Below are 10,900 nucleotides of genomic sequence, written 5' to 3'. Positions count from 1 at the left end.
TAAAAAAAATTGAAAATTATTTTGACTTTTATTCCGGAATGGCTAGAATGAGATTTTTTCTATGTAATTTTACTTTTTTAAAATATTTTTACATTTTAGCTTTAATAGCTTTTACTAAAAATGAAAAAAAAGTTCAGTTTATTTTAAAATAAAAAAAAATTATAATTTTTTAAATTTTCTGGCAAATTATGACCTAATTTTAAGGCCATTATACATATTAGAATATTATGCTTACACCAACAAAATAAAAGTCAAAATAGTTTTCAATCTTTTTTTGACCTTCATAAATATGTAGTTTGCTATATTTTGAATTTAAGATGGTTGACCAATTCACTGAAAATATGAATGTCCAAAATTGAGAGTAAAAGATCCAAACTTGGAAATGCACTAAATTATTATACATAAATTTTTCACAACTGAAAACAAATAAGAAATCTAAGATATTCTATTGCGCATTATGGCAACATAATTATTGTTCTTTTATTTTTATCAAATTATGTGTCTTTCTAACACTATAAATACACGCATAATGTTAATATTTTATATTACATTTTCTTACTTTCTCAAAGTAAAGTTTAGCCGTGAAAATCAAAATGGAGCCTACCGACATTGAGAAGTTGCTAAAAACTTCTGTGGAAGAATTGAAGCTTCATGAGCTTCAACAACTGGAAAGGCTCTTCATAGCAGCAACGGAGAAAGTTGAAGCCATGGCGAAGCAAATGAAGGAGCGTGGTGTTATTTTTCCTTATGAAATCCTTGGAAGTGCTTTGTCTTGTGAAGAGAATAATTAAAATCCTTCGTAGTTTCAACTTTTGAGCAACTAGATCTTGCTAATGATATCTATGTTTTTAATTTTACATTTCAATATGCTATCATTATATGAAATGAAATAAAATACATGCCTTTTATTTATGTTAATTTTTCATTCATTGAAATTAAATTTATATGTGTTGAATTCACAAGTAATAAATGAGAAAAATTAAATAACATACATAATTAAAAATCATGTTAGTTAGCTTGAAGTAACCTTAACTCATTTAAAGTATGGGAAAATTGTGTAGAATAACAAATAATTGAATCATATTAAATGTTACAACTACTATTTAGGAAAAATTATAATTCGCAATTAAAGTTTTGTCCAATCTTGCTATAAATCAGATTTGTATAATTTTTAAATTTGTATAATTCGATTCGTGATTGTATAAATCTAGATTTGTATATGCTTACCCTGATTATTTGCATATAATTTGTGAAATATTTATAATAAATTATCATGTTTGTATATTGGCAAGTGAAATATACAACTAAAATTTTGAAAAATTCCTAAATGAGTAAATATAGAATTTTTATATGTATACTTATCCTATTTGTATATTCACAAGTGAAATATCTAACAGATCGAAGCATACAATTGTAGCGTCCATAACAAATAAAACTATAACTATAAAACGTAATTATCAAAACTATAATAATAAAGCTTTATTGAGCTCTCTGATAATTTTTTGATCCAAAAGGAAATATTTTGATAAAGCGAAAATATTATTTTCTTCAAATTTACGGGCGAATTTAAAATTTTTACTATATCAACGTACCCCTAAAAATAGAAGGAAAAAAATATATGAAGAGTGAATTGATCCCTTAGTCCTTAAGATAAATATCTCATACACTCCATCAATTAAATTCTTTAACTTTTTTGTAGCATGAAGGCCATCAAATAATAGTATATTAACTATAAAAAAATATATACATATAAATGCCTTCAAATAATAGTATATTAACTATAAAAAAATATATACATATAAATGCCTTCAAATAATAGTATATTAACTATAAAAAAAATATATACATATAAAACAATTAGTTCTCTGAAACATCACGATTTCACGTGTTTTATTACGGTCCACTCTTTGTATAATTATATTATTGTGTGCACAATAATAAAAGTTAAACGTATATTTTATTAAAGATGAAATGGTCATCGATGTTAAGAAATACCCAATATAAATTTGATTCAGATTCAATCGAACGTGTGTGCCAGAAGATTTTTCAAGTTCTAAAATTTAAACATTTTTTATATAAATATTTTTATTAAAGGTGAAACAATATAATCTAAACAATGGTTACTTTAGACTTTTTAATTACAAATGGTGTTTTTAAAAATGTTTTTTTGGGGCAAATTGCGAGGTGGGGTGTATCAAAAATGCTCCAGGCGCAAATTGAAGACATAGATGCATATAGCATAAGTTTTAGAATTTGGGACGTAAGCTCCAAGCGTAAAATGTAGGTCCTGGGTTTAAAAACGGAAAAGGTCCTAAAATACTCTTTAAGTATTGAAAATGGTACAAAATTACCCTTCATCCACCTATTGGCTCAAAAATGCCCTTCTCATCCACCTATTGACTCCAAAATGCCCTTTTCATCCACCTATTGACTCCAAAATACCCTTGTCATCTACCTTTGGGTTCAAAATTGACCACTTATTTAATTGTTTTAAAATTAAACTCTTTAAATATTTTTTAAAATACTTGGCGTTCAACTATTGGTTATAATTTAATTTATTTATATAATTTATAAATCAATCCACTATCCACTCATTACTAACTAAACGCCACCCAATTAATAATCCAATCATAATATCAAAATCGACTTAAACACTACTAAAATATGATAAAATTATAGATTCTTGAAAATGACATCCAAAATTATTCGAGTCCAAATCGAAACCCCAATTAAATTTAGGTTGAGCCGCTTATTTAGGACGACACTTTCAATAGGATTATCTTTCAAGATTGAATTAGAAATTTATGATTAAAGGTAAAGAAGTAATACATTTCGAATTAATTCATGCACCTTTTTTAAATATAATTTTATAAATATTTATGATTTGTTTTAAAACCTTTAATATATTATTTTAAAAAAAAAGTTACCTATGAAGTAACATCACATAATTGAGACGTAAGGATAATTAAGATGAATATAGTCAGATTTTTAAGTTTATTGATAATTTTTTATTTAGAAATTTGAATATGATAGTTTACTTCTATCGATATTTTCACCTCAAATATTTAAAAACACTCAATTGGTAATAGTTTTTCTATTGTTGCATTAATAATGTGACAGATTTATTAATTTGGAGGAGTTTAATTAGTAATGGGTGGGTAGTGAATTGATTTATAAATTATACTAATAAGTTAAATTATAACAAATAGTTTAGCGCCACGTATTTAAAAAAAATATTTAAATAGTTTAATTTAAAACCGTTAAATAAGTGGTCAATTTTGAATCAAAAGGTGGATGACAAGGGTATTTTGGAGCCAATAGGTGGGTGAGAAGGGTATTTTGGAGCCAATAGGTGAATGAAAGGTAATTTTGTACCATTTCCAATACTTTGAGGATATTTTAGGCCCTTTTCCGATTTAAAAATGTACACCTTGAGTTTTCTTCAAACCTTTTTTTGCTTGAAATTATATATTTTGCTATTGATGTAATGATATTTCTCAAATAGTAATCATAATATATATTTTTTCTATATTATTGGTTATTTATTAAAATTTATTTGTAAAAATAATTGAAAGTTTTATTTTAGCTAATTTTCTTAGTAATAAAAAGGTCTCGTAGATCTATAAGACTTGTGCAGTTATGCACCGTATTTCGAGACTTATGTCTTGCCCATATGAAATAAAACGTCTTGCCTCATGCCTCTACCTTTTAAAACACCGATTTACACCATGTTTTATATATGATTTTTCTAAAAAAATGTAGAGAAAGAAAACTAAAATTTAAAAGTTGCACAAATGTCTGCATTTTCATTGCGTCCAGTCGTCCACATTGATACACGAAGTTTCATCATATACAGCGTAAATGGTAACAAAATAAACTTTAAGATACAAAAAGAAGTAAAAGTCGTAATCTGTAACTACGAATGAAATTGTAAAAGTGTTTTTTTGGATTAATTTTTTCGCTATTAGATTGGAAAAAGAGAAAATAAGATTGCCCGTATCGAACACAAAGGGAACGTTTGGTCGAGTTTATAAAAATAATGTTCAATAGAATGTATTAGCATGAAAAAGTGTACCAAACAAATGTATTATTTTTGCTAATATTCTTTACCAAATGACCCCTACAAGTAACATACATTAATGTACTGTATGATAAGCTACAACAACAGCGTTTGTAGTCCAACGGTTAGGATAATTGCCTTCCAAGCAATAGACCCGGGTTCGACTCCCGGCAGACGCAAATATTGTATTGTGTTTTTGCATTGTCAATCATCTCTCTATTGTATCCTCCTGTTTATAGTTTTTCTTTAAATAAACATTGAAATTATCGCATTAGAGTGGGACAGGATGATGTGAAGGCCATTCTAATGGCTTATTATAATAAGAACATGTCGTTGAGACTTATAAAATCTCATGTTAAGTATGTTTTTGCTTCGATGAATGTTATGTATGAAAATACTAGGGGAGATAAGATTAGAAATGAAGATACATATATGGGTAAAGTGAGAGTAATCTTTGAGGTGGACTATATGCGAGCGCATGGATGCAATAGATGGAGAAGCACATAGCCAAATGACTCGGTTTGAGAGCCAAGCAACTGTCCAAAAAAAGAGTTAGACCGAAAAAGAATTGAGTAGAAGAGATTAGAAACGATAAATCATGAAGAAAAAGAAAAAAATTGGTGGCTGTGGGGTTCAAACCCACGCGCACTTATGTGCAGAAGATCTTAAGTCTTCCCCCTTAACCACTCGGGCAAACCACCTTCGCGTTCAACACATCTCGCTAACTTTTATTAAACTACATATTATGTCAGCATATTGATAGACCAAAAAAATCCAAAAAGCAATAGTATGAGTTTATATTTTAGTAGTATAATATTCCATAAGTCATGTTTATGCATCACTTTAATTCCTAAAGAACGTTTATAAGTTCGATTGCTGAGGAGTAAAAGCTAAAAAAAGAAAAAAAACTAATTCATGGTAAAATGTGCAACTTTATGAAAAAAGGAAACTTAAGCTCCTGCGACTTCCTTTTCATTTCATTTGGTAGGGCATGCCATGATCAATTTAAAATAAATAAATAAATCTGGTTGCTGTTTCAAGAAATCAACCTCTGATTTTCCTTCACTTATACTACTAGAACTAGAAGTGATGGACAATTAAAGGTGTTTTTAGTTTTCTTGAAGAGTGGTGTACAATCATTTAAATTAGACAAGTGGAGAATGACTTGTTAGGAGCGTTTCCAATTATAAATTGCTATATCAAATTTTTGTGTTGAGTTAAATCAGTTTCTTGGTCTAATCATAGGGTAGTATAAAATCAAGATTCTTATTATTTTCTTGTTTGATTTATTTTATATTGGTATTCGTTTTATATTACTTGACCCTTATTGACTTGATACGTTTCTTAAAAAGATCTTTAATCAAAGGTCTAGGTTTACTAACTAACATTATTAACGATGATTTGAATTTCTAAATTTGATTAATATTACTTTATACCGTTGTTTAATTTTAAGGATAATATGAAAAAAAGAATATTCATTTCTATTTATATGTCACATTTAGATTTCATATCCCTTAAAAATTCTGTAAGTTTGCCAATTATAATTGTACTATGATTTAATATTCTCTTGAAATCAATTTTCAATAAATGGACATAATTGATTTGTTTTAACTAATTAAATTGATCAATCAACATAAATTAATCATTTAGATTTCTTATGTTGCTCAAATTCATATAAGTAACTCTCAAGAATAAAATAATAGAACAAATAATGTCATTTATGCATTAATTTTGTGAAATGATAAATATTTTTGGTTATCTATTTTTAATAAGGACGACATAATTAAATAGCAACGGAGGAAGTAATAAACTCTCTAATTTGCTAAATTTGAACGAGTAAAACGATACATGTAATTTGATAGAGTGATGAAGTAAAAATGAAATGGAGAAATAATACATTGGATACCTATTGAAAGATGACCATTTCTATATTCTTCGTCTTTTCAAGGTATCCAAAACAAATACATTAGTTGTGTTCGATGAGCCAACCACTAAATATATATATATGCAAATACTCTGGGAAAACGACTTTGGAAAATTCATTAGCCTAACTAAATTCAATTTGCATTATATCTCTATTGCCTATTTGGGGCTTGTTCGTTTACACTTATGGCTCATTTCTTCGAAAACTCAAATTCAAATTTCAACTAAACATGAACTCTTTTAAATCGACAATATTTCTTAATAATGCGTATATATATTACATACGACTTTGAGATATTTACAAAATAACTATCCAAAATAAATACTACTAGTGATTTATGTACAACACAACAATCTCGACCCTTTTTTTAAAATAACTATGGCGAGATTGATCAACTTAGAGAACTCATGGGAATAAAACGAAGTCACTAAGTTGTGAAGCTGTAAATATTATTCAGAGCATGAAATCCATGAACTTTGGCCAAGGCAAATCTACACTGATTTCAGTTTGAGCTTCTTTTTTACATCTTGAAGACGACGACGTTTCCGCGCCTAACTTTTTTGGGCACAAAAAGAAGTTTCTTGTTCCCAACGCCATCAACTTTTCTGCCCTGTCCAGACCTGTATCCACCAATCAAATGATCAATTATCCCCTGAAATTAGTGGAGTAGCAATAGTAATAGTGATGGTATTTTATCAATTTATTGTTCAATCGAGTTGCAGTACGGCTCATATTCAACTCCTGAATATTGAAAAAAGTGTAATCAAACGATGCTTACTGGCTAAGCTAAACTGCGAATAGTGAAGATCGTAATCGAACAAATCCGTGGAGCAAAGTGCCGGACGTCTTCCTTCCTTCGAGTATTGCCGTACAGCGGTGGCGATGAGATCGTGAACGGTTGATTCCGGTGATATTAGCACCTGTACAGGGCCTGGACTGCGCTGAATCGTCACATTCAATAGCAACTTTGTCAACTTTGGCCTAACCTGTAAATCCGGCATAAAACCGGAAGCAGATCCCTTGCCGGAGAATAAGTCCGGAACAGTCCTAATTCTTCGTGATATCTCTGAAGTGCTCCCTGGGATATATCCTTCAAACGACATGGATTTCTCCGACAACTTTCCCTTCCGATTCCTCTCCTCAATTACTCGCCGGCAACTTCTCGGAGATGCCATCACAGTATAGAAATATGGATTTACCAGAGTGGTAGAATCGTAATTAAGGACGAAACAAAGGGCAAAATGAAGAGTTCATGGTTCAACGTGGAGAAGGAATGAAGGAAATGGAAGCGGATGCATAGGCATATTTATTTTGTGTGAATGAGTCAACCTATAACCGAGTAGGTCGGTCGCCGGGTTCTTTAAATAGCGAAACGCGTACCGATTAACTACCGGTTACCAGTTCATATTAACGGTTACTGTTAACGACGACCGTAATGTTTGTACGTTGCGGCTCGAGAGTCGAGAGACGACGTGACTGAGACGTTAAAACTCCACACATTTGGTGACACGCTTGCACTATTAATAAGCCAATGAGCTCTTTAGAAAATTTAATAATAAATTCATCAATATAATTATTTCATATCCATCCATCTTTATCACATTATCTTTGAGTGATTAAAATACTAATCATATTAGCGACAGAAATCAGAATGCTAATGTATCGAGCCAATAATTCCCCAAAACTTCATGTGCTTGGTCCATGATATTTTTATTAATTTTAATGATTGAATCATCAGTTAATATCTAAAAAAATCTTCTAAAGAATACAATTCCCACCATTTGTATCAAATTGGGCATCCATTTATTTTGATTAAGGATATTAGGTAATTCTATCCTCATACATAAGGTGAAACAAAATAATCTCATGTAAAATTTCAATTTATAGAATATTTTTATTTTTCTCATCTCGAGTATCGTCAATTTAAGATAATTTTAATATTTTATATTACGAGACCATTTTTTCTCATTTTATGGCCTTAAAAACAGTAAGAAAGGCGTAAGCTTCAATTATACTCCATAAAAGGGATTGTAGACATTGAAATTTTGTGGGATTATACGTTCAATTCGAGTTGGGAATCTACAAATTGTGTTCAACTCAGATAAGGATTCTTGGAGGCTATTCAATTCTAAACCATAGTTTATGCCTATATAAAAGGTACTAAATTTCCTGCATCTCAAAAATTTCATAAAAAGATCAAGAACTTGAATACTCCGCAAATTGATGGATTATTCATATAGAAGTCAAATCTAAATCATCCTAATTTAAGAAATATGCCACTAACAACCCATGAATAAATCTTAAAGAGTAGAATCAAGGAATTGTACCCCAAATCTATCTTGATTAATAAAATTTAAAATTAGTTGGATATATGTTACTTCATCTAATATATCATTGACAAGTTCCATACTTTTCTAAACAGAATGATTAAACGATAGAGAAAACATGGGTGATTATTAAATAGTATTTTCTTTCAGTTTATTTATTGAATAAAAAAAAATGAGGACACGATATGGAGTACCACTGTTGATCTTCTTTGATTGGGAATGGGGTAAAATAATTAATTAGGACGCTGTTATTTGTAAATTGTAACGAAATGAAGAATCATTCAAAGCAACTCATATTATACGACTTGTATTCATTCTCAAGAAATCGTAGCCAAATCTTGGTAAACAGGAAGCAGCTTCAAACTGGCACAGGCCTTTCAGTTCAGCAAGCTTTTGAGCCGAAATAACTGACGAGTCTGTCATATAATATGCAAACAAGTAGGAAAGCTAGCAAGAAGTTGAAGTAATTAATACACCATTTATCTAAATCAAGGCATGCCATGAACTGTAATCCCACATTAGCTTGCCTAAGTTGGCAATGATTGTGATAAATTTTAAGCATAATGTTCGATGACAGCAATCTAGTCAGCCTTATAAGGTACCATAAAATGGTCTTTTGTCCCCAAAAAAGTCTTTAAGCAAACACCTTCTGGGCGTGACTTTGTAACAAAAGAACTTTAGTAGTTTTAACTTTAACTCAAGACTCTTCCTTTATAGTAGCAATGGTTAACTGATGCCAACAACAATCAACGTACAACTATAGCTATATTTCATATTATATTAATGGTTCATTTTAATTTTAAGTAACTAACTTAGATCTTAAGTCTTAACCAATAGTTAGTTTAATCAAAGTATTTTACAATTATATAACTTCATGACAGTATGAAGAATCAATTATCTCCTATCAATTTTGTACATGATGGATGTTGGAATCAGAGGCGAATAAGGATGATTTCAAGTGTTAATAACTGTGTTCATTTTATACATATTTAATGAACTTTTGAATACTAATATTGATCAAATCCATACTTAAGACTTCTAACTCCTCCTCCTAATTGGTATTTGTGTTCAAACCAATAAATAGAAAAATATTTCAAAAACACAAGTTGTGTGTTATAAACAAATTATAATTCTCTCATTGTTGTCTAGGACTTGGGTTACTTCTATTCGAAATAGAATGATTTTTTTTTTTTTATAGTGACAACGCAGATTACAGAACTCTAACCAAATCACATAACATTTACTTTGTTTCTTAAGATGCATAACTGAGGGGTAGAAAGTTTTTTTTTTTTTTAACCTTCCCACCCTTTTATTTCCTTGCTTACTCGAACTCGTAACCTTCATATTGAACGTGAAAGATGCTTACCATCTGAGCAATTCCCTCTCCTCCGAGGGGTAGAAAGTTATTCTTTCAATCTTGGGCTTATATTTGTTTATTTTGAAAGGTTGACAAAATAGGAAAAAGGTAAAATTAATGAAGTGAACACGGTAGTTTTGACGACCTAATCAACCAATTTTCCCGTCAAAGTCTTCCATGGACACGTTATCTTTCCTGGTCCAAAGGCTGCTCCTGTGTTTAATTTACTTTGAAAAATAGTTGCAACATTTACTTTTTTTTTTAATTTTAATATATAGTGTGAAGTCAGAATTTAAATTTGTAAATTTAAAATTTTATAACTACAATTTCAAATATAAAAAAAATGTGTTCAAAACTTAATATTTATATATATTTAATAAACTTCTGAATACAAATATTCAATTTGACTAAACTCGTACTCAATATTTAGCTCCGCCCCTATAATAAATGATGAGACCTAATTAAGAATATATATTGAAAGTTGAAGTCACTGGATACGAAAGGGGGAACAAAGAGAAGTGGAAAAACACCTAGCTACAATTCCCGACATGCTATGGTACCCCGGAGTGGGTAGGAGCGGCTGCTCGCCGCAGCAGAGTGCTTTGCCCATGCTGCTATCCGCCGCCGAAGCGCTCAAGGGATTCGTGCTTGAATGTCGAGATCAGGGGAAGAGAGGACTCTTTTTTTTCCTCCTCCCTTCAGTCCAGTTGCTTGCTAATCTTATACCTTTCGTCTGAATTTTTTCCCTTAACTGATTCTGAAATCCCCGTAGCCGCATATCAGCTACGCTCAATGCGGGCGTCCTGGTGCCTTTGCTACTGATTTGACCGCTTCTCATCGTTAATCCGGGTTCATACGGTTCCCGCGGAAGATCAAGTTGGTGAGCCGTGTGATGGGAAACCTTCCCGCACGGTTCGGAGAGCACTGAATTAGAATGAGAGGTTTACCACCACATCATTGCATGCAAGGGGAGCTCGAGGAGCCGCCCCCACCAGGCAGGCGGCCACGGGTCATAACGCACTCTTCGCACAACAAATCCACTTTGAAGTTGACTTATTCGCTCGGCCAGTCGTCGGAATGTGTACGAGATACCATAAGGGCCCAATATCTCAATAGCACCTTTGTCTAAAGCTTCGAAGGAGACAGTTCTTCCAAAGTTTCCGAATTCGCTTTAGAGAGAGTAAGCACTTTTGACAGCAAGAGAAGAGTCCTCCTCCTCACAAGGACCGACT

At 31.1% G+C, this 10,900-nt stretch overlaps 1 protein-coding gene and 2 non-coding genes across 3 annotated transcripts; 1 reads left to right on the top strand and 2 right to left on the bottom strand.

The window, feature by feature from the left end:
• Positions 1-4,167: 4,167 nt before the first annotated feature.
• Positions 4,168-4,239, top strand: TRNAG-UCC (transfer RNA glycine (anticodon UCC)). The gene has a single exon. It is a non-coding gene; the product is annotated as a tRNA-Gly (tRNA).
• Positions 4,240-4,678: 439 nt separating this feature from the next.
• On the bottom strand, positions 4,679-4,761 carry TRNAL-UAA (transfer RNA leucine (anticodon UAA)). The gene has a single exon. It is a non-coding gene; the product is annotated as a tRNA-Leu (tRNA).
• A 1,460-nt stretch (positions 4,762-6,221) lies between these two features.
• On the bottom strand, positions 6,222-7,506 carry LOC101246727 (uncharacterized protein At4g22758). The gene is made up of 2 exons (XM_004241254.5): positions 6,763-7,506; positions 6,222-6,604 (listed from the first exon to the last, which is right to left on the bottom strand). The coding sequence occupies exons 1-2, from the start codon at positions 7,157-7,159 to the stop codon at positions 6,438-6,440; spliced, it is 564 nt and encodes a 187-aa protein (XP_004241302.1). The 5' UTR covers positions 7,160-7,506; the 3' UTR covers positions 6,222-6,437.
• Positions 7,507-10,900: the final 3,394 nt, after the last annotated feature.

This window comes from Solanum lycopersicum, chromosome 6 (genome assembly GCF_036512215.1).
Source record: "Solanum lycopersicum chromosome 6, SLM_r2.1".
NCBI classification, from domain to species: domain Eukaryota; kingdom Viridiplantae; phylum Streptophyta; class Magnoliopsida; order Solanales; family Solanaceae; genus Solanum; species Solanum lycopersicum.
Note: the sequence above shows the minus strand (reverse complement) of the source record. Positions and strands in the feature narration are given on the sequence as shown.

Bases quoted from the DNA above. Each gene is read 5' to 3' on its own strand.
- LOC101246727 (XM_004241254.5), bottom strand. From the start codon at position 7,159: ATGGCATCTCCGAGAAGTTGCCGGCGAGTAATTGAGGAGAGGAATCGG. The intron at 6,605-6,762 runs GTAAGCATCGTT...TGGTGGATACAG, and splicing joins TTCGCAGTTTAGCTTAGCCA to GTCTGGACAGGGCAGAAAAG.